A 24,195-nucleotide genomic window follows, 5' to 3' on the forward strand; every position below is an offset into this window, starting at 1 on the left:
ATGCTTGGACTTTCAATACCAAGAGTTTTTCAACCCTCTTCTCAGCACCATTTTCTAAACCTCAAGGCCTCTTCAGTTTGCCTGCTCTCTCAACAATCTAGCTCACTAGATTACCCTCCTAATTATGCACTATCCCCTCAGAATTAAGAATTTTTTCTATAGCTTTACCATCCATTAGCTGCTAACCTGCATGAACTATGCAATAGCAAAAGTGGTCTCTTACTTGGGTTTGGGGACATCAATTCAACTGAAGGTATTCATGCCATACTCATAGGGTGGGAACAACCTATGACTTCTCCAATTTCATAAGAAACCGAGGCCCAGGTAGCTGAGGTGCTGTGTCCAAGGTCACACCGCTTGAATTCAGTTCTTGATTCCTGGTTGAAGTGCATTTAATTAATAACAGTGGATGTGTTCTTGAGTGTTTAATAACTTCCAGGCACTTGTAGTGACTATTCTGTGTGAAGCATACCATGAAGTCCTCATAGCAGCCCTGTGAGATATGTTTATAATTAACTCTATTTTATAAAACAGAACCTGAGGCTGTGTAGATGGGATCGGTTTACAGTTCACTGGGAAAAGCTCTATTTTTATCCCCAAGGACGCTGAATATCTGGTTTTTGACTCTTGGCTAAGATAAGGGTAGTGGGATTTGTGATGGGTATTTTTGTTTAGAAGTCCCCTCTCAGAGCAGTTTCTTTACTGATGATTTGCAGCTGCCCTAACTGCTTTGATAACCTTGGAAGGTAAGGACTGAGTCTGGCCCAGTGTCTCCAGGGAAAGGGCCCTGGAGAGCTGGCTTGTGGGAATGACTCTCAGACTCCAGTGCTGGCCCACATATAGCTTTCTCTTGCAGCGCCATAAAATTTGCCTTTAAACACAAGCCTCATGTGAGTATTTTCTGGGTAGTTCGAGACTATTTTCAGATAGCCAAACCTGGGAAAGCAGTACAGAGGCTTATGGAGACAAGGTGCTCTCCTGGAGATCACGAAGTTTCTACATGGCTGTGACAAGCTGGAAGGTGGCTGAGAACTCATGGCCACCACTTCCAACTGTGAATGCTATAGCCTTGCAAGAGGAAAACTGACAGAGCAAAGGTGTCCTATCTGGAAAGGTCTGCGCCACACATGAACTCATCTATAGAAGAGAAACAGAGAGAACAGACTTGTGATTACCAAGGTGGAGGGAATGATGTGGAAGGGATGGAGCAGGAGTTTAGCATTAGCAGATGCAAACTAGCATGTAGTGAAGGCAATGTATAAACAACAAGGTTCTACCGTACAGCATGTCTTGTGATAAACCATAATAGAAAAGAATGTATATATATGTATAACTGAATCACTTCGCTGTACAGTAGAAATGAACACAACATTGCAAATCAACTATACTTCAGTTAAAAAAAAAGGAAGATCTGTGCCAGAATAAGGGCACCATTATTGCACTCATATACCCAAAGGGGATAACTTTATCCAATGCTAGTTAGCTTTTTGCTGTGTGACAAATCGTCCTCAAATAGAATGGCTTAAAACGGCAACTTATGTACTATATCTCTTCACTTAGCTCCCAACTCTGCATGTTGGCAATTGGACTGGGCCCAGCTAGGCAGTTCTTCTGGTATCAGCTGACTTCACTCAAGGGTCTGCAGTCAATATTGGGTTGGCTAGGACTGGTGATGTAAGACGGCTTGAGCTGGGATGGCTCTTGTCTATCACCTGGGGCCTCTCATTTTCCAGCAGTGCAGCCCTGGCTTGTTCTCAAGAAAGCGGGGCAGTGTTCTAAGACAAAGAGAAAAGAAGTGTCCAGGGCCTCTTAAGCATAGCAGGGTCAGGCAGGTGCATCATCACCTTGCCTGAATTCCACTGGTCAAAGCAAGGCACAAGCTTACCTCAGATTTAAGGGGAGGAGAAATAGGTGTCAACCTATTGATGGGAGGAACTGAAAAGTCACAGTTCAGTCAACATGGACAAAGGCAAAGATGGAGAAATGGGACTGATTTTGCAATCAATCTACGATACTCACATAGGCGAGGAATGTATAGTAGGAACATTGGTCTACATGTAATCTTTCTCTGTACAGAAAATGATGAACTATCCAAATGAAACTGTAAATCAGATCCTCTACTGTACTTTCATCTCAGGAGGTAGATTACAGAGTTGACTCTGGCTGACCCAGACTTGCTCCCTCTGGCAACCTGTATTACAGCCAATTGAATCAACTGCAAATTCGAATACCACATACAGCACGCAGGAAATAAGCAAATGGAAAACAGAGTTCACGATTTGAAAACTTAATATTTTAATCACAGCATAATATAAAGTGATTTTTTATAGGAGTAAGTGAATTTGGTTTGATCAAACTGGGAAGATTTCAGAAGGCTATGATTACTCAGAAAACTCAGCAAAGGCCAGCTCTCTTCCTCACAAAGGACAGTCAGATTACCAGAGGAATCAGCTACAGAAATTAAGCTATCTGGTGAGGACTTTTAAAAATACCATGGAACATGTAATGAAAACTAAGCAATTGCCACATTTTAATTTGAAAGAAGGCTCCTAAACTAGGAAAGTCATTTGTTTCCCAGTCCACAGTATACTACTTTAGGGGACATTATGAAAGACATTTCAGTTCAAAATGCCAGGTGGACAATATATATTTGTCTCTTCTCCCACTTTACATTAGTTAAAGTGAATAAAAGAAGAGAACCAGACTAAGAACTGGTTCTAACAGAGAGAACGGGAAAGAGGATGGATCGGCAGCTAAGAGAGGGCAAGTTTGGGGAGGATGAAGGGTTGAGGGAGAGGCAGGACCTGGAGAAGCAGGAGAGGGGTGCTGGGGCTTTTACTGTGCTTCCTAAACATCTCATCTCATGACTCACATGGAAAATAACATTATTTTCCCTTACTGGATAAAGAGAGAATGCACGAGGCTGGAGGCCGATGTCCCGGGCTTTAGTTGCCCTGAAATCACCAAGCAGGCATTGATTTCTCAGCCTCCCCGTGACTCAGTGGCTCTCAGCCCAGGGCAGTTTTGCCCCTCAAAACACAGTTAGCAATGTCTGGAGACGTCTGTGACCATCACATCTATGGCAGGCAGGAAGTGGGGATTATTAGCACTGAAAGAGAAGCCAAGGATGCTGCTCAACACCTTATAATCTGCAGGACAGACAGACACCACGACAAAGAACGATCTGTCCCCAAATGTTAATAGTGCCGAGGCTGACAAGCCTTGTAATGGTCTATCTGTAGCCAGCCACAGATCTCAGCACAGAGTCCGCGAAGCTTAGATACAGTCAGAGGGATCTACAATGGAGGGGGAAATTGATGTGACTGAAAAAATGGCAAAGTTTGCGACTCAGAAATGCCAGGTACAGAACTCGGTGGCACAAGCCCTGGACAGAACGTTGAAGGAATAGTTAAACATCTCTTCATAAAATAATTCAGCCCACCCATACCCTCATGCAAAAGTGCCCACAGCCATTATTTTCCAGAACAAGAAACGGGGAGATTTTTCCCTAAAGGAACACAATAAATCATCTGAGAAGATCTAGGGCAGAAGGTGGGGGGTTACTGGTGCCCCAGATAAAGATCGCCATATTCGAGCATTTAGACGTCCACAATGAAACAGCCCCTGCGCCTACCCCTGCCCCTACCCCCTCAGCCTAGAAGTAAGCCCCACTTCAGAGCCTCCTAGGAGCTATTTGGTACATCTCTTTGAAGAGTAGTGTAGGCCAGTTTTCTTCAACTAGACACAGCTTAGGAATTGTTAAAATGCAGATTCAGAAGGTCTGAGGTGGGGCCTGAGATTTTGCATCTCTAAGGAGCTCCAGGGAATGCTCCGGTTCCTATTGTGGGGGTCCTTCTTTGAACAGTAAGGATTTGAAGAGGTTGGCAAACAACTGCTAGGCCAAATTCAGCCCAAAGCCAGTTGTGTAACATGTTTTATTGGACAAAGCCACACGTGATGTTCACAAGGTATCTATGGCTGCTTTGGCGACATAAGCGGAGATTAGTAGTTGGGACAGAGGCCACTGGGCCTGCAGAGTAGTCACTGGAAGTGCTGTATTGCCAAACTTTCAACAATAGGACCATTGCCCATGAATCCAATTAAATGCCCAAATAACTCTACTAATGTGCCTGGATCACAATTCCTGTAAAAGGCCAGGTAGCCAATGTTTTTGGCTTTGTGTGCTCAACATGGTTGCTGTTAGCATTCCCGTCCAAGGGAAAACAGCCTCGAAGTGAGATTGAGTTAGTCAGTGTAGACAGGTTTCAACAGATCCAAGAATTCACACTACATGACTTCTGTATTCATTCAATATTTTTAAAAAAGGTATTACACATGAGTCCAATATAAAAAATAGTATATGAAACTGGTACATATTTTACAACAAATAATATTTCTCTAGCATAGAAAAACAGGCTGGGATTAATTTAAAATACTTTCCTCCTCTGGCATATTTTAATTTGTGTTTTGCGTATGGGAAACATCACAGAAATAAAACCCAACCCAATGGAGATTACATTAAAGTGCTTATAGCTTTGACAAAGCATCAAACAAAACCGTTTCCTGTCCTCACAGAATTTTGAGTCTGTAGAACTTTCCTTGTCAAGCAAATATTGTAAGATCATAAAACATCAGTTTGTGCGTGGTAAGAAGTCTATTATGAAAAAGTTCACATCCATTATCTTAATTAGAAAATTTAATAGCAGTTGCTTTCTAAATATATTGACTAAGGAGAAGGTAATTAATCTGCATGTATCAACATACCTTTTTATGAACACAGACTCAGGTCAGTAAAAAGAGAAGTAAAATAATCTGGGAATTTACTATTTGAGAACATAAAGCACTCAGTGTATTACTGATGAGCCAAAATAACAAGAAAATTGGGAAAATTTCACTGTGACATGTTTATTTTCAAACTGCTTTTAGTTAAGTGACAATTGCTGTTTCGAAATGCATTACAATAGCAATTTTTCTTCATAATGCACTAAAATTATGCTAAAAATCCTAACTGTTATCCTTGAGAACAACTAATAAACACAAGCCAAATGTGTCATTTTTTTCAAGCTCAAGAAATGCTTTTTTCATGTGGTCAGGCCCACATATAAGAGCAGAAGCTATGGTAAGAACAAAGAATTAGGTGAAGAACAAATTATCACATGCTAATTTACTGGTCCTGGGCAGCCTTCACTGACTTGATTAATTTTAGACATCATCTGACAGTTAATATAGGGCATATTTTGAAGTGTGCATTAGGAAAGAATATGTTATGACTAAATTCAGTTCCTTGGGAAAAGGTTACACAACTCGAATTACACCTTGCTGCTGCTCAGACACTCAGCTGTGTTGGACTCTGTGCGACCTCCTAGACTGCAGTCTGCCAGGCTCCTCTGTCCGTGGGATTCTCCAGGTAAGAATATTGGAGTGGGTTGCCAGTGCCCTCCTCCAGGGGATCTCTCCTACCCAGGAATCAAACCCGCCTCTCTTGTCTCTTGCTTTGGCAGGAGGAATCTTTACCACTAGCACCACCTAGGAGAACTACACATTATCAGGCTGCAAAGATAAAATTAGTGAAAGCAAGGCTCCTGCCCAGCCTGAAAACTGTAAAATAGATCTTTGTCGTCTCTTCCTGTTTACCTGGGAGAAATGAAGGTGAGGTTTTGCCTGAGAGAACTTGGAGAGGGAAGGCAACACAGGGCTTTACTTCGAAGGCAAGACATGCAGATTCTTCCTTCTCTTTGTTGGCTGAACCCACCTGTGGCAATTCATGCAACCATCAGTTACTTCCATCTCTCACACCATGAGATGAGGGAAGCTATACCAGGATTCACTCCTCTTCCTTAAACAACTCATCTCCCACAGAGGTTCAATCTTGCTCTTAAAGGAAATGAACCCAGATGTAGATAGATGGGCTTTACATAAATCCACGCCAACACTGTGGGACTCCAGTTGCCCTTGTGACTAGAAGGGTCTTGGCCTGGCTTCCATATAATTACAGAGGTCCAGTTCCCAAACTGTAGACTCCTAAAACAGGTGGGATCTCTCCATGAGCATATGATTACTATTCCCCCAAAGTAACCCCTCTGAAGAGGCTTGGGCCTGGTTCTTACTACAACAGACCATGTCTTGGTAACCATCCTCCTATCCATGAGCCACTAAAGGCTGAGTGTTTACTCCTGTTGCTTTTCCAACCTAGATATGGTACTGTGGACAGCCCCAAGCCTTACCAGCTCCAGGCTCCCTCTATCCATTGGGCACCCTTCCCATCCTGTTACATTTGGTTCTCAGTGCTGGAGTCTGTCGGCTGGGGTCACAGCCGACATGATAGAGGCATTCTGGGTGACAACTATATTTGCTTCCAGAGCCAAGGTTACACCTACCTCCTCTGAGTCACCCCATTCAGAATGGTGGCATCCACTTCTTCTTGCTTTTCAAACTCCAGGCTGCCCTAAACTTGCTACCATTAACTAGCACTCTGGTAGTAAAATACTGACTGTGACCCACAGTTCAAAATAAACATTGCCTAGGAACGTATTTCAGATATGCATATCTAAAACACTTATTCCATATTTCATCAAATCTTAGATGTCATTGATTCTGAGATCCACCTTGATTTGAGATGTCAAAACACAAAAGATGTGCAACTTAACAGTAACAAAGTATGAAAACTAAAATTTTGTGAAACAATATTCACACCACTACATATAAGGCACTCTGATTATTTTCCTGTCCTAATTCTGCTTGTGACAAGCTATACAGACTGATTTACCGGCTGCATGATCTAAAGTTGTAACTAGAAAACAGATAAGGTCCCTTACATGCTTACAGACAGGCACAGGCTTCCCATCACACTTCTGATGAACTCCTAACTCAAACCATTGCCTACAGAGCCTGCCTCTGGCATCTCTCAACCTTGCCCCACCACCTTTGTGCCTGCCCATGAGGCTCCTTGGAGGAGGAAATGGCAACCCACTCCAGTAAACTTGCTGGGAAAATCCCATGGACAGAGGAGCCTGGTGGGCTACAGTCCATGGGGTTGCAAAGAGTCAGTCACAACTTAGCGACTAAACAACATGAGGTTCCTGCCAGGCTGTTATTAAAGTCCCCTGACCACATCAAGCACCTTTGCCCACCTCTTGTTGTCCTCTCTTGAAATGCCCTTCTTGATTTATCCCTATGACTGGCTCGCTTCCTGTATCATCTCTGAGGTCAGCTCCAAGTCCCGTGACACCCTCCTGTCACTTTATATCCCGGCACTTCATTTCAATGTCAGGAGATAATTCATGGGTTTCTGCATGTCATGGGCACTAAGAGCTTTATCCCCAGATGCTGGAATAGTAATCACCCTTGGACACATCATGAGGAGCACCTCTCTTGGAAGGGATACGGATGAGCAGGTGTGCCAGCAGTTCTGAGTTGGGATTTTCCCAAGATGGGTGTTTGCAAGCTGTGATGCAATCCCACTGTGCACCCAGGATCAATTCAAGGCCCCTGCACATCACCCACTGAAACTTAGGGGCAAAGGAGCCAAGGGAAACATGCGCCATCCGGAAAGATGCCTGACGCATTCGGGCTCACTGTTTGTGTACAGATGAGATTTACGCCGGTGTAGAGGGCCAGCCTGGCGGCCCCACTGCGGCTGAAGGGCTCCTTCCGACTGTTTACAGCATTAACCACAGCTGGACTTGTCCCGTCCTCTGCTTATCACCAGACTTCCACAACTAGATCATAAGCCTCAGGAAGACAGGGATCAGGTGATAACAGAGTCATTATTAATATAAATGTGCACTTCTATCCATGAGGTTTATAATTCACAAATTGTACAGTTGATTTCTTTGCCCAGATAGGCCCTATTATGGAAACTCTTAGCCACCTTATAAGTGGTCTAAAAGGTCTCATTTTACAAACATGTGTTCTCTAGAACATAGGTCGCTTGACATATTTATTAGCTCAAAGTCTTGCTTGAGGTAATAAATGCTGATAGTTGAGATGCTTATAGTTAAAGCATCAAAACAATAAACTCCATTAACTAGAGTTGGTGAATAAATGTGGCTTAGCCATGGTTTGGGAATATTTTTGATAATTAAAATTTTTTATTTTCCTGCCTTAAAAAGTATATAGAAAGAAGGGAATCTTGTTTGATAACTGAGTGTCTCACATACCCTCAGGGTCTTTGTCATGAATATTAAACATGATTACATTGTAGAAAGAGGTTCTCTGTTGGTACTTAGTCTGGAAATTAAAATTTTTAATAAACTCCTAATAAGGGGTTTTTTCTTTCCAGGTACTATTAAATTAGGAACACTTCTATTTCCTTGTCTTCTAGCTAATCAGGGTTTCAAAGGATGGCTTTTAAAAGCCTTCTAAATGAAATACACAGCAGCATCACATGGTAAATCACAGCATTTAGAAAGCATACTGCTGGTTATCACCTTACAGTATAAAACATAGGAATTAATTCCACCAAACTGCTGTGTAGATGATACTACCTATCTGGGGTCCTGGCTTAATTTTCAAAAGTGGAACGTCTGTTTCTCAATGGATCTATTTACATTTATGCCATTCCAAGCAAAATATACTGAAGGTGTTTTCCTCAAGGCAGGAACACTGATTTGATCCTGGGTTTTACTACAAGCACCTGCTGGGGGTGCTTTGCATTCTGGGAGGATGGAGATGCAGGCGCGTTATCACTGCCTTGAGTTGTGGGAAAGCAGCAGATGATGGGAAAGTTCAGCCTGGGGAGCCGGGAAACTTGAGATACAATTCTCAGTTGCTCCTACCTTGCTGCATGGCCTTGAAGAAGTCCCCTATCCTCTTTTTGCTTCATTTCCCTCATTTGGAAAATGCGAACAGTACCTGGCTGTGTGAATTAACTAATCAATCATTTTAAATGGCTAAGATAAAAGTGCTTTAGACTCGCAAGCCATTTTATAGGATGTAACTGCTATCTTCCAAACACTCCATATGTGCGACTCTATTAAGCGAAAAAAAAAAAAACACCAGCGGTTTCACAGCAAATTATACTAAATGCTTTATAAATTCCAGAGGCAAATGCTGATAAAGGTTCTATAAACAGTGTTTACAATGACAGCCATGCACAGAACTGTAAAATAACATTATGTGGCAAGCATTCAGAAATAGGATTATTACTGAAATAATCCTTAGTTCCTAAACCACAGAGGAAAAGAAATCCACCATGGCGAAATTTCTAGAACTTCAGATCATCTTCCATTGACATCTGAATGGAAGATAACTACCAGAAGAGTGGCCGATAGATTTTCTTTGTTCAGTGATAAAAAATAGGCACCAGTGGGTGAGGAATGCACTGAAAACAGAAACAATAGAAGCCCTTAGGTTTTACATTTCACCCAAGTCTCTCCAAATGATCAATTCTCCAATCAACGCATTTTTACGGCACTGATCTCATTTCTTCTTGCCACAGCCCTGAGGAAATTTCAGGTTTGACTTTTGGCTGCTATTCCCAAGCCTGTCCTCTGCCCACTAAACGTGGGGACAGCTTGCCTCAAGCATTATTTAGCCAGACCCAGAAGGGCTGCTGAAAAGCTACTTGGGGGCAGCTCAGCCTGCAGACGGAAACTCACTTTCCACCAGGAGTGTCCAGCACCAGAAGGCAGTAGTTCTCAAACTTGGCTGCACAAAAGATTAGTGGTAGTCCAGGCCCTAAACCATACTAATCACAGCAGAATCCCTAGGGGTGGGTGCAGGCATCAGTATTTTTTTAAAAACTCTCAACACCATCACAAATGCACAGCCACGTCTGAAAATGGGTGCTGTAAGGTACTCCCAAATGAATAATGAACGAAGACAGGGCAGAATACCTCTTTTCCATTGTTGCCTTGTTGCCTACATCAAGGGTCCACAAACTTTGTTTGTAAAACGCCATAGAGTAAATGCTTTTGGCTTTGCAGGGCCTTCGGTTGTAACCAGTCAATTCTGCATTTGCCACACAAAAGCAGACTTAGATAAAATGTAAATGGTTCCAGGGCCAGATTGGGCACTTGGGCCCTACTCTGTTGACCCCTGATCTAGACTGTGCTCAATTATCTGTCTCTTAGTGCTAGTATGTTAAATATATCATAAAACACACAAATGAAAATTTTCAATGGACAGAATAAATGTATGGTTAACTGTGTGTTTGATTATTAATAGTACAGAATGCACTCCTGCAGAACCATTCCTGTTAATATTTTTTACAGAGAGCAATTTGTTTTAATATGCTTAATTAATTTTGAAAATCTTGGTGTCACACACTATGATACAGCAATCTGAAGGTCTGGCTTGAAGTTCATTGCTAAACTGGGATCAGTGGCTCTCAGACTGAAAGAAAAACTTCACAGGGATCAGTGGACCCAAATGTTGACTGGCTGAGTTTTCCAACTCATACATCTCAGTTTGCAGCCTGCACCCACCAACTAGGCAATCATTTTTGCTGAACCTCTGACAGAAAATGTCCATCTTCCATGGCAATAATCAGTTGTCCCAGAACCTAATGGGAACATGTCAATTTTCACATTTTTAATACATGAGTTCAGAGTCCACTGAAACCTTAACTCTGGAAGCTTTTAAAGTAGGTTACAGAACTCTGTTTCCAAGAATTTTAAGCATTCAGCTATGAGTAATGATAGGTAAAGTTATCATTTTCAGCAACAATATATTTACCTAAGAATATGTAACAATGGAAATACAGACAAACATCCATTTGCAAAATGGTCTAAAAGCTTAAAACATGTTTCTCTTGAAAAGCAGTTAACTACTTCTTCAGTGTTTGAATTTTTATTTTGAAATAATAAAGTATGTTTATGTCTCAAAGTCTATTAGATGGCATACAATTAACACCCTCTTGTCACATTTGAAAATAATTTTTGTAAGATATAAAGAACATTTTTAATCTTGACAACACCTTTAGGAAGTGTTTTGCCATGAGATAAGGAGCAAGCCTTCGTATACATCAAGATTTTCAGGGCCATGTCTCATCTCGTCACCAAGGACGGTAAAGTGTTTACTATTTTGAAGGTATGTTTTAATTAAACTAGGCATAGTACTGACGTCCTACAGGATGTAACCAACAGCATGCTGCAAAACAGTGAGAGCCCAAAAAAAGAGAGAGAAAAAAAAGGAGCAGGAGAACAGCTGACAACTCCTCCACGTTATAAAACTTTCACACTTCCCTGTAAATACATGGTCACACATGATATGCGGTCACATGCTATACACCAAAATAAGCATTCCACCATCAGTCTGTACACTGTATGGTACAAAAGTTTCATTTTGGAGGGATAGAAAGCAACTCTCAAGCTTCGCACCTGGATTCACATGTTGCACTTCGGAGCCCTGCGCCAGAAGGCAGAGTGAAAGGGCTTTGTAAGGATGGTCAGCCCACAGAAAGTGCGCCAGCACCCTGTTCTCTGCCAGAGCGCAGCGCACATCAACCAGAAAGCTTCTCAGCCTCTAGGACTCTAAGGCACCCACTACATCAGTCAGTCAGGAAAGTTCTCCTTTGGCCTCCATTCTAACAAGGCATCTTATGCTTTGCGGATGTCAACACCTGGTAACTAACCAGAGTCATCGCATTCTCATCCCAAATAACTCAGACTTTTCCGGAAAAGATGGGCCAAAGAGATCCAGAAAATCCATGACTTAATTTTTAAGTCATGTGTGATTTCACCTAAACATTCTTGACACTTTCCCCTAGGTTGTTATTAGAACAAAACAGCATAAAGGAAATATGTTTCATATCAGTGACAAGACAATGTATAAGTCTTTGCCATTTACTTTCAATCCAATTTATGCAGTCATCAAAGGCCTTAAAATTCAAATGGGTTCTATATTCAGATCTTAAAATGGCAATAGGAAGTTCATTAAATCAGAACTAAAAATTCTTCATTGAATATAAATTTTAATGATTTTAGTAACATTAAAAAATGCTAAACCATGCATGCCATTTACAATGATGATCCCCGTAACTAGAAATGATTTCTACTTCCAAATCAGAGTGCGATCACTGCATTCTAGCAGTTATATTCCTGACTTTAAACCGACCTTTGTAATGTAAAAAAGAATGCCATAGAACCCTTGAGGATTTTTATGGTACTCATTGTAATGCTGAAAGCAAGCATACCACACAGTGGATTTACCTGGATACCCTTGTGAAGGGGTGCATTTCAGAAGAGGATCTAAAATAATGAGAAGAAAAGGAAAATGTGAAAAACATCAACAAAACTCATTACGCTTGATAAAAAAACAAATACTGTAATCAGGTTTTCAATTGAGTTTAATAAAATCTATTATGCTTATATCAACTGGAAACACACAATGACTGAGACTATTTTTACTTTTCTTTCTCTCCAGAATTTAGATCATCCAATTACCATCTAAGATGTTACTCTTTAAGAAATGTGAAGATGAACACAAATTATAGCAATTCACTCAGTGTAGATGGGCTACAGACATGTAACATTTAGGATGTATTGTAGTCCCTCAGATTCACCAAGCCTGGCCTTGATATTTGGTTATGGGGGGAGTGGATGTGATAGGGTCTATACCTTTCTAGAAAACTCTTTCACTACTGTATCAGGTAAGAAAGTTTATACAGGAGTCAAATTTCATATATTTGAATGTATATAAAAAGGCCACTGCCTACTAACTGTGTTACCTCAGGTGAGATAATTAAATTCTTTCTGCCAAGTTTTCTCTTTTGTAAATAGGAATGATAATGGTGCCTATCTCTTGAAATCATTGAAAGAATTAAATTTTAAAAAGTCACCCACTTTACTAAACCTGATTTGTCATTTAAGGTCTGGGCTTTCCTTCAATACCACTTTGTCCTCTGTCAGCCCCTTTAGGTAAGGAGAGAGGTATTTCACCCTCAATTTAAATTGATGATTTAAACCAGATAATTGTAGTGGGAGCTGTCCTGCGCAATATAGGATATTTAAAAGCATCCTTGGTCTCTACTCACTACGTGCCACCCCCTTACGATTCTGTGACAACAAAAACTATACGCAGACACTGCCAAATATCCCCTAAGGGGCAAAAGCACCACCCCGCTGAGAACCACTCCGCAGGTAGAAACGTTCCTTGGCCAAATCTTGCCTAAGTATCAAGCTCATATGACAACATTTTGTTTAATGATGCCTATTTCTCATCCTCATCTGTCCGTCAGAAATTTCACCTTAGGCCTTACTCAGTCTTGTAATATGTCTTGCCTTACTTTACCCTTCAGAATCTGTGTATTTTTAATCCAGGCCCTGCCCATCTTATTCTCAGACACCTACAAATCCTCTAATAATCACCAACTGGTTTTCCCAGGCTGCTTACTGCCCCTTGGTCTTTCCTATGGTCCTTTCCACAAATCCACCAATATGAGATGACAGTGGTGGGGTTCAGAATACACTACCCAAAATAGGGCACCTTGGTATACTGGATATTTTAAGCTGAAAGAATTTGAGAAACAGCAGGTGCAAGAAGGACCCTCTGGCTCCTCCTCCCTCATAAGACCCTCAAGGGAGACATGCCCTGTCCATGTCAGAGGAAAGAAACACCCTTATGTCTGAAGACCAAGGGTGGCCGAAAGGAATCTGAATGAAGAGGGGTGGGTAAGTTTTCACTAGTTGACTACCCTCAGCTTTCTTTTCTTTTGTTCTCTTATTTCTCCACAACTTACCACTCCTCAGCAAACCTAGCAAAGTAGACCCCCTTAACCATTAGGGATATGATGCAAGACCCATAGTAGATGCTTGAAACCTCAGGGAATACAGATCTTTATATATACTATGGTCTTCCCTAGACATGTATACTGATTATAAAGTTTAATTTATAAATTTGGCACAGAAAGAAACTAAAAATAACTACTAATAAAATAGAAAAAATATATACTGTAATAAAAGTAACTTGAATATGCTTTCTCTCTCAAAATATCTCACTATACAAATTGAATGCCTTATTCATAGTAACCAAGCACTTAGGCACTGCAGGAAAACTTTTGCAATTTGAAGTGCAACAGGAAAACTAGCACAGATTTCTTTTTCCTTCTTCATAATGTAACAGTCAGAAGATGTGTTCTTACCAAAGGTCTGAGCTGAGTATCCAATTCTTATGCTATTGAGTTGAGAACTTTCTTTCACCTTTTCACTTAAAGAAAGCAGTTCGCGGCTTCTCCCTGGCATTTCTGAAGCATCATTATCATTCCTCTGGCACTTTGGGGCCAGGGTTAAATAAAATCAGGATCGTTTGAACACAGCAGTGCAACAGGGCGATAGCATATAACCTCAGCCACTAAGTAGCTACAGGGTGGGACTCGCTGGACAAGTGGATTCACACCCGAGGCAATAGAGCTGATGTCGCAAGATTTCATTACAGGAGAATTCATTCCGCTCCTCAGAATGGCGCACATTCTAAAACTTAGCAATTGTTTATTTCTGGAATTTTCCATTTAGTATTTTCGGGTCTCAGCTGACTACAAATAGGTAAAACCATGGAAAGCGAAACCGCTGATAAGGGGGGGACAACTATAAAAATGTCTATGTTTAACTGTTTGAGTCTTCTTTTCCTTAGGAAGACAATCGTCATTAAGTAAAACACACTAAATAAATGTGTGTGCTTTTCTCTTGTTAATCTGTCTTTTGTCAGGTCCATTTTCAGGGTCCCTTTTAGAGAACCTGGGAGCAAAGAAGGAGAAAGAATTTTTCCTCTCCTACAGTATGAGAATGTCACTGGAATGCTATCATTTAATTCATATTTGCAGACATGCTGGTGCAAGTAAGTCGATGGATAATTCTTACTACATTCTTTTCAAAACAACAAAATGGAAGATAAACCCCCAAAACCCAAAAGACCCCATTTGCTTGCAATATTAAAATCAAATGGGTTTTGCCAGATTTCTCTTTGTAAGCAAGTGAAATTCATTTTTAACAGTCTTTAGCCAAATTTCCTGGCAAGCAAACTCAAAACTTAATCACACAAAAACATTAAATAGTGTATTAGTCACTCGACATAAGATAAATTTATAACTGTTAAACTGAGAAAGCCATAAACAGAAAAACTACTGAATATCTGAAGTATTTTAAGTTGCAACACCGTTTAATAAATATGACAGGCAAAATGTTAGCTAGAGAAATGGCTGATCCATGGTATTTACTCAAATGCCTGCATATTAAGGATTAAGCCTTTCTTCTTTTAAGAATGCACTAATTGTGGTGCATTTGTGTTTCTGTACGCAACCCAGCAGCTGTGGTTCCAAACATGAGCCTTTGAGAAATACATTTAAATGAATATTTATAAACTTTTCTGTAACAATTATATTTAGCAACAGTAGCAGATGCCACTGCTCTCTCAGCGTTCGCTGTGTCACTAATTAGAGTCCCTCTCTAATCACGCTGTCCTGTTCCCAGTCACTTGTCTCTTAACTGGACCACCACCACATTCAGGATACAGACAGACACACAGGCCAAGTTTTTTCAAAAGCCTTAAAACACACATAAACCATAAGCACTTAGGACTAACAACCTCAGATCTTCCCAAAGCAACCGTAGGCTCACTTAAAATTGACATTTTTATGTTATGAGCATCCAATGGGATAGTACCTCGAATACCACTGGGTGATTTCTATGTATTCTTCACGGCCTGTTTGCTCAGTATACAGTCCACAGACCACCAGGCCGTCTCACAGAATCCTCAGTCTCACTCCCAAAACCGATTTGGAAGCTCTAGGAGGAAGAGTCTGGAAGTGCATATTTTTAGCAAGATCTATCTCTAGGTGACCTTTAGATGCCCTAAAGTTTGAAAATCACAGCTTAAGATAATTTAGGCCCACCTTCTCCAGGAAGCCTGCTTGATAACTCCAAGCTGGTTTTTTTTTATTTTATTTTATTTTTTTTTCCAGTGGGTTTTGTCATACATTGATATGAATCAGCCATGGATTTACATGTATTCCCAATCCCGATCCCCCCTCCCACCTCCCTCTCCACCCGATTCCTCTGGGTCTTCCCAGTGCACCAGGCCGGAGCACTTGTCTCATGCATCCCACCTGGGCTGGTGATCTGTTTCACCATAGATAGTATACATGCTGTTCTTTTGAAATATCCCACCCTCACATTCTCCCACAAAGTTCAAAAGTCTGTTCTGTATTTCTGTGTCTCTTTTTCTGTTTTGCATATAGGGTTATCGTTATCACCTTTCTAAATTCCATATATATGTGTTAGTATGCTGTAATGTTCTTTATCTTTCTGGCTTACTTCACTCTGTATAATGGGCTCCAGCTTCATCCATCTCATTAGGACTGGTTCAAATGAATTCTTTTTAATGGCTGAGTAATATTCCATGGTGTATATGTACCACAGCTTCCTTATCCATTCATCTGCTGATGGGCATCTAGGTTGCTTCCATGTCCTGGCTATTATAAACAGTGCTGCGATGAACATTGGGGTGCACGTGTCTCTTTCAGATCTGGTTTCCTCAGTGTGTATGCCCAGAAGTGGGATTGCTGGGTCATATGGCGGTTCTATTTCCAGTTTTTTAAGAAATCTCCACACTGTTTTCCATAGCGGCTGTACTAGTTTGCATTCCCACCAACAGTGTAAGAGGGTTCCCTTTTCTCCACACCCTCTCCAGCATTTATTGCTTGTAGACTTTTGGATAGCAGCCATCCTGACTGGTGTGTAATGGTACCTCATTGTGGTTTTGATTTGCATTTCTCTAATAATGAGTGATGTTGAGCATCTTTTCATGTGTTTGTTAGCCATCTGTATGTCTTCTTTGGAGAAATGTCTGTTTAGTTCTTTGGCCCATTTTTTGATTGGGTCATTTATTTTTCTGGAATTGAGCTGCAGGAGTTGCTTGTATATTTTTGAGATTAATCCTTTGTCTGTTGCTTCATTTGCTATTATTTTCTCCCAATCTGAGGGCTGTCTTTTCACCTTGCTTATAGTTTCCTTTGTAGTGCAAAAACTTTTAAGTTTCATTAGGTCCCATTTGTTTAGTTTTGCTTTTATTTCCAATATTTTGGGAGGTGGGTCATAGAGGATCTTGCTGTGATTTATGTCGGAGAGTGTTTTGCCTATGTTCTCCTCTAGGAGTTTTATAGTTTCTGGTCTTACATTTAGATCTTTAATCCATTTTGAGTTTATTTTTGTGTATGGTGTTAGAAAGTGTTCTAGTTTCATTCTTTTACAAGTGGTTGACCAGTTTTCCCAGCACCACTTGTTAAAGAGGTTGTCTTTTTTCCATTGTATATCCTTGCCTCCTTTGTCAAAGATAAGGTGTCCATAGGTTCGTGGATTTATCTCTGGGCTTTCTATTCTGTTCCATTGATCTATATTTCTGTCTTTGTGCCAGTACCATACTGTCTTGATGACTGTGGCTTTGTAGTAGAGTCTGAAGTCAGGCAGGTTGATTCCTCCAGTTCCATTCTTCTTTCTCAAGATTATTTTGGCTATTCGAGGTTTTTTGTATTTCCATACAAATTGTGAAATTCTTTGGTCTAGTTCTGTGAAAAATACCGTTGGTAGCTTGATAGGGATTGCATTGAATCTATAGACTGCTTTGGGTAGAATAGCCATTTTGACAATATTGATTCTTCCAATCCATGAACACGGTATGTTTCTCCATCTGTTTGTGTCCTCTTTGATTTCTTTCATCAGTGTTTTAGAGTTTTCTATGTATAGGTCCTTTGTTTCTTTAGGTAGATATACTCCTAAGTATTTTATTCTTTTTGTTGCAATGGTGAATGGTATTGTTTCCTTAATTTCTCTTTCTGTTTTTTCATTGTTAGTATATAGGAATGCAAGGGATTTCAAGCTGGTTTTAATGCCTATCTTTTATATGTCCAAGCCCCCCAGAGTTCTTTTATCACTGCCTTATTACCTCTAGTGGAACTGATTCAGGTATTTATTCTCTCTTCACTCTAAACTTCTTAAACAGAGTATCTGAGATTTACAGACAGTTCATTTACTGTGAAGGGGTCACTTTGCTGGTAAAAAAAAAAAAAAAAAAAAGAGCATAGCTACATTCCAAGAAAACTATTTATAAAACCAGCAGTGGATTAGATTTGACCTGCAAGCCCTAGTTTGTCAACCCTTGCTGTAACCTCCTCAGTGGAGGCTACCTATCTCCTATCTCATGGCTCCATTTCTTAAATTATAAATTCTGTTATCTTACTACCAAACCTCAGACTTCTATTTACTGTTTCTGAAATTGTTCTTTCCAAGGTCATCAATGACCACCAAACTGCCTGATTGTATCACCTGTTCCAGTCTTCATTTTCTCAAATTTGAAACCTGCATCTCCTTCCCTTGATGTCCAGCTCTACTGTCCTTCTGATTTTTAAATATTACTTCGCAGTCTCCTCTTGGCTCCTCTTTATCTCATCCCAAAATGTAAGGATTTTCTAGATTTAGTCATTCCCTCTTCTTTAGGGAAGAAGGGAAAGACTAAGCGTGGATGACCTCATCCATCATTCACCCATCATTCCTCTGGAGAGTCTTCTCTGAAATTCCCTGCCAAAGCTCTGGGCATCCTCTTTTTGTCTTCCTATAACACCATGGGTGCATATTAAATTATTACTGTTGGTTTCTTGATCTGCTATTCCACTGTGTAGTAAAAGCAGAGATGGTATCAGTTTGCAGAGAAAGTCCACCATAAGAAAATATTCAGTCTCTTAAAAGAGGTAATGTATAATTGCAGGGTATCTGTGATTAGGATGATAAAAATCAAGAATTTCACGATGCTGTTTTCCAAAAAGGGGAAAGGAAGGCCATCTAGTTTCTAGTAATGAAAAGTTTATTTATATAAATCCTCTGTATGAAAAAAACTGAAAAAGTGCAAACAAAAGCATCATCTTAAATCTACAAGGAACCAGAAACTGTAAAAAGCAATGGAGCAGACTTGGAAAAGAAACAAGTAGAAATTTTATAAATAGTGATAGAAAAACTCAATGAACAAGTTTAAAAGAAGACCAGACAGAGTTGACAAAAGAATTACTGAACTGGAAGATAGATTTGAAGAAATTATCCAGAATGTAGCACAGAGAAACAACATGTTGTCAAACACAAAAGAAAGGGGAAAAAAAGAAAAAGGGTAAAATACAGAGGATCCAGTTAGAGGACCTAACCTTTGTTTGCTACAGAGTACTGAGCAGAAACAATATGCAAAGAATTATCAGAGAATATGTTACTCTGATAAAACGTAATAGTCCACAATTTTAAGACATCCCCCAAAATTAACAAAGAGGATAAAATAAATCAAATGCACATCTACAAATGGATATATTCTAAAAAGGAAACAACAAAAGAGACTGTCTTCAAAAGAATTATAATTAGACCTAGAGTTGACTTCTCAACAACTAGGGAAGTTCCAAGACAGTAGAATAATACCTCTAGTGAATTGAGAGAAAATAATGCCAACCTAAAACAATAAAACCAACAAAAATACTTTTTAAGCATAAAAACAATATAAATACACTTTCAGAAAATTAAAATAGATTAGCATCAACAGAACCACACTAAATGAAACTCTATAGCATGTACTTCAACCAGGTAAAAACAGAGAAAATATGCCAGAGGAAATTTCTAAGACGCAGGGAAGAAAGAAAAGCATATAAAGCAGCAAATATTTGGGTTTAAGTAAACAAACACTAACTGCATCAAGTAAAAATCATCTTGTGGGATAAATTAAAATGCAAAACAACAACAACTATGTATACTTTTATAACTGAGGGAGCAAGCAAATGGAGTTTCAATATATTTTTTGTTTTGTGGGAAGAGAATTAAAGAATTAGTTAACTTTAGACTTTGATAGCTAACAAGTCATGTTTTATTTTCTACAGTAATCACTAAAAAGATAGAAACCTGCCAAACCAACTGGTCCTGAAAATGAATGCCACCAGAGTGTCGCATCCATACCCAGCCATCATGACAGTGGATATACAGAAAGATAGGAAGGAAAAAAAAATCATTATGGGCTCTTCCTTGGTAGGCTCAGATCCTTCCCCATCCAAAATATATATATATATATATATATATATATATACACACATATATATATATATATGTAAGGCAAGAAAAAATGGACAAGGAACATGGAATCATTGAGACAAATACAAAGCACTGAATAAGATGGTAGATTTAAATCTATGCATATAAATATCTTTTCAATGTAAATATTTTAATATAAATACTTAATATATAAATGAAAGCAATACTCAAAATAAAATAAGATTAAATATTTTTAAATTTCAACCTTATGCTGCTTGTAAGAAACATAAAATTTAAGATAATAGAAAAAAGTTATAAAATTTAACATAATAGAAAACAGTTAAAGGATAAATAAAGCATAGGGAAATCAACAGAGGAACATTACCCATCAGCAGAAATAGAGTGGAAAATCTCAACTATTGATCTCCTTTCCTGCTGGGCAGATAAAGATTACTGGTAATATTATGGTATGCTACTAGTGAAGTTGAAAATAGTTATCCATTATGACCAACTTCTTAAATTACGTCAACCTAGCTGCATTAGCTTGCAGACAATATTGCTTCAGTAAGGAGTCTCTCCTTTGCTCCACATGAATGCTATTTTATGCTGAATATACTTCAAGAAAAACTACTGATTTCATTTAATGACAATGATATTTATTCACTGAAGGCAAAGGAGGAAACTGGGCTGGTGGTGGTCTCTGGATTTTAACATTCTTCCTTCATTTTTACTGAGGGGATTGCCTAGGACTAAGACCAGTAAGACTTGTGCTGACATTGTTTAGCTCATTAGGCTGAGAAGGCATTGCTCTGAACACAAATGAGCAGAATCCAATCTGTGGAGACCAGTTAGGTTTGCTTCTACACAAGCACAGATGTCCTTTTTGATCCAATCAGCAACTCTTACACCAAGGGGATCAGCAAGACTGTCAACAGAGCAGAGAAAATCTGGAACACCAGACACAATACAAGGATGTCCTGCCTGAAGTCTGCTCCAGGGCATCATATAAGGACAGCATGTTTTGTGCACTGGAATAATACTATAAGTGATTTGCTTCTAAAATAAATATGCTCAGATATCAGACTTTTGTATCTGCATGCCCCATTCCTTAATTCATTCAATAAATATTGATTGTGCACATATGACTAGGAGCTAGGTATACAATAGTTAGCTAGAAGGTGGTCTCTACCATCACAGTGTACACAAGCTTAGCAAGTGATCAAATCAGCCTAATTTTATATATGAATTTCTCACCTCAAAAACTAATTTGGTGGTGGTGATTTAGCTAAGTTGTGTCCAACTCTTGCGACCCCATGGACTGTAGCCCGCCAGGCTCCTCTGTCCATGGGATTTCTCAGGCACGAATACTGGAGTGGGTTGCCATTTCCTTCTCCAGGATATCTTCCCAACCCAGGAATCGAACCTGGGTCTCCTGCATTGCAGGAACGTTCTTTACCGACTGAGCTATGAGGGAAGCCCTTAAAAAATAATAATAATAATTTAATTACCACTAAGTAGTGACAAAGTTTCAAAAGTTTTAAAGTAAATTTGGTGCCACTCTTCTAAGTAAACATTAGTCCTCAAGAACTTCCAGGCCTTATTTCTTGATCATTTTCCATCAATGGTTTAAACTTTAATTGCTAAGCAGGGAGAGCAACTTTCTAGGTGTCTCTTAGAGATAACTTCATATAAATGAAGTTTCTAAAATCCACTGGCAGCACACAGAGGCAAAACAACACAGAAGCTCTAACAAACTTGGCTCTGAGCATGAAAGGTCCCCTAGAGGAGAAGCTGGTGAACTACGACACATAGGGGAAATCTCACAGCCACCTGGATTTTGTAAATAAAAGTTTGATTTGAACACAGCCATGCTCATTGGTTTGTATATTGTATGTAGCAGCTGCCATGCTATGATGGCGGAGTTGGTCAGTTCCAACAGTGATCCCATTTCCTGCAAAAGAAAACATGTTTACTATGTGATCCTTTGCAGCAAAAGCTTACTGGACTGGGAATCCAGAAAGGGACTTTCTCAGCCATATAGAAAATGGTTCCAGCCTCCATGCACAGACAACTGTTGAACAGCCAGAGAGAAAGACCCTTTCAGCAGCTGGTGCATGCCAAGATGGCTCCCTGGAATTAGCTACACAGTTTTGTGATAAAGACTTTTATTAAAAGAAAGCATCTATCATCATATAATTAAACCATCTGAACACTCATCCTTATCAAATGCCAAAATGGCTGCTGGGCCGCCTTCACTGCTTTGGTGAACCAGGACCAGGGTACCACTCAGAAAAGTGCACATTATTCCCAATCCTTTCCTAGAGAGCATGCTGCCTTCCTGTGAAAGCCTGCTTGGTCATCCACCCCCTACAGTGTCTGTCATGATACTCTCTGCTGGTTCATCAGGAAGCCCAAAGCTACTGCCAGGACAGTCACTCTGTCAAGAACTCACTGTGCAATTCAAATGTACACACCCCAAACACAGCTAATGGGCCACGCGTGGAGACCAAACCTATTTCTCCAAGACCCAGCTGGACACAGAGAAATGAAAAAACAGAAACAGAGAGCACATATGCATGACCTCTTTCTGTGGTCATAGTAATGAGATCCAAGTATCCTATGAACATTAGCTACCAAGCATCAACATTTGTAGGTCATAATGACCCCCAAAATACAAAGCTTCCTACAACTGCACACTGCAGATTCTTCAGGATACAGAGTTAAGCTCTGCAATGATCCTGGTGAGACAGTATTTATTTAACTTTCTCAGAGTGAAGAGTGGATCTGTTGGATGGAATCCAAGGTGGATGTTAATGAGATACAGAGGATCTTGGAATGCGAAGTACCACTAGGGAGTCCTTGTATTTCTATAAATGTGAACAAAGGAAGCAGAGACATGCCAGAATAAGCTAGGACCTCAGTGCCCAGGTAAATTCTGCCAAGGCCCCTTATGCCACTGAAAATCAAATGGTCATCGTAACAATTTACACGTGACCCAACACACTATGACCAATCCCCACTTTAGTTACTATAGCAACATGCACAGAGCCTTACATTTACCTGCTCTGGAAAACTTCAGAGACCTCTCTAACTCCTCTCCTTTCTCTGAGTCCTCATCCAATCATTTTCCAAGACCTGGGCTCCATCAACCCCTTAAGTGCTGTCATGTTTAGCTCTCTCTAATTCAGGCCTCTAGTTCAGCCCTCTTCCCTCCCACTAAACTTTTTTGTTTCTTTTTTTTTTTTTTAACTCTTAGTTTACTGGGTTTAGTTTCTTGGGGTTTTGTTTTGGTACAGCATACATGCAGCAAAGTGCACAGATCTAAGTTGGAAGTTCGACGAATTTTCACATATGTTTACACTCATGTATGCAGATTACTTCCGGTACCTTAAGGGACCCCCTGCCTTGTCCCCTTCTCATCCATGTTCCTCACAAACACAGACACCATTCTGATGACTAACACTGAAGGCTAGCTTTGCCTGTTTTTTTGAACTTCACATGAATGGAATGACTCCTGTTGGACTTCTGCTCAGCACTGGCCTGTGAGATTCATCCAACTGTTGCACACACCATTGTTGCATGCAGTGACAATGCATTCTTTTTCATTGTGGTACATACATTCACCCTGTGGACTACTATATGACAATGTATTTACCTATTTTACTGTAATGGACATTTAAGTTGCTCACAATTTGAGACTATTATGGATAAAGCCTACAGTGGCCTATTCTCGGTCGCTGATGTCCAATCTCTGTCCCATCACAGCTTCTTGCACAAGCCCACAAATGAACATTGAGACGACATCAACGTGCCCCTTCTATGACTCCACAGCACATGTATGGGTGCCAATGGTGTCTCACTGGCTTTCTAGACAAAATTAGACTTCTTGTTCTACCATTTCTCCCCTATGTTTACATTCATTCAGTCAAATTCCTTCTGTCCCCACAGTTCAAACATGCCCACACACACCTTCCCTCTTGAGGGTCTTTGTTTCTGCAATGGCTTGGGCACTGGATGCCCAGTCCCTACAACATTCATTTATACCTGTGGAAAACACCCACAACCTTTTAGGCTCATACAAAAACTCCAACTCCCCCACTAAGTCTTGAAAAAACATCCTATTTCCCATTGTGGAAGTCCATATCATTTGAAGACTCTTCAACTATTCCCAGTAGCACAGTCGTGCTGATTACAGTGACCTCTTCAAAAG

The 24,195-nt window shown here is 40.1% G+C and overlaps 1 protein-coding gene across 5 annotated transcripts in view; it reads right to left on the bottom strand.

Annotated features, from left to right (window-relative positions):
* The window catches only part of FRMPD4 (FERM and PDZ domain containing 4), a 529,221-nt gene that overhangs the window by 344,583 nt on the left and 160,443 nt on the right, over window positions 1-24,195 (bottom strand). Inside the window, exon 2 of one of the 5 annotated variants that reach the window (XM_043896588.1) lies at window positions 12,153-12,191. The exons of 3 other annotated variants lie outside the window; for them this stretch is intronic. In XM_043896588.1, the coding sequence (XP_043752523.1) occupies window positions 12,153-12,191 (39 nt within the window). Of the gene's footprint in view, window positions 1-12,057; window positions 12,109-12,152; window positions 12,192-24,195 lie in introns of those variants that run through there. One more of the 5 variants, XM_043896591.1, reaches the window with a different exon arrangement.

The sequence above is a fragment of the Cervus elaphus genome, chromosome X (assembly GCF_910594005.1).
Source record: "Cervus elaphus chromosome X, mCerEla1.1, whole genome shotgun sequence".
Lineage (NCBI taxonomy): Eukaryota > Metazoa > Chordata > Mammalia > Artiodactyla > Cervidae > Cervus > Cervus elaphus.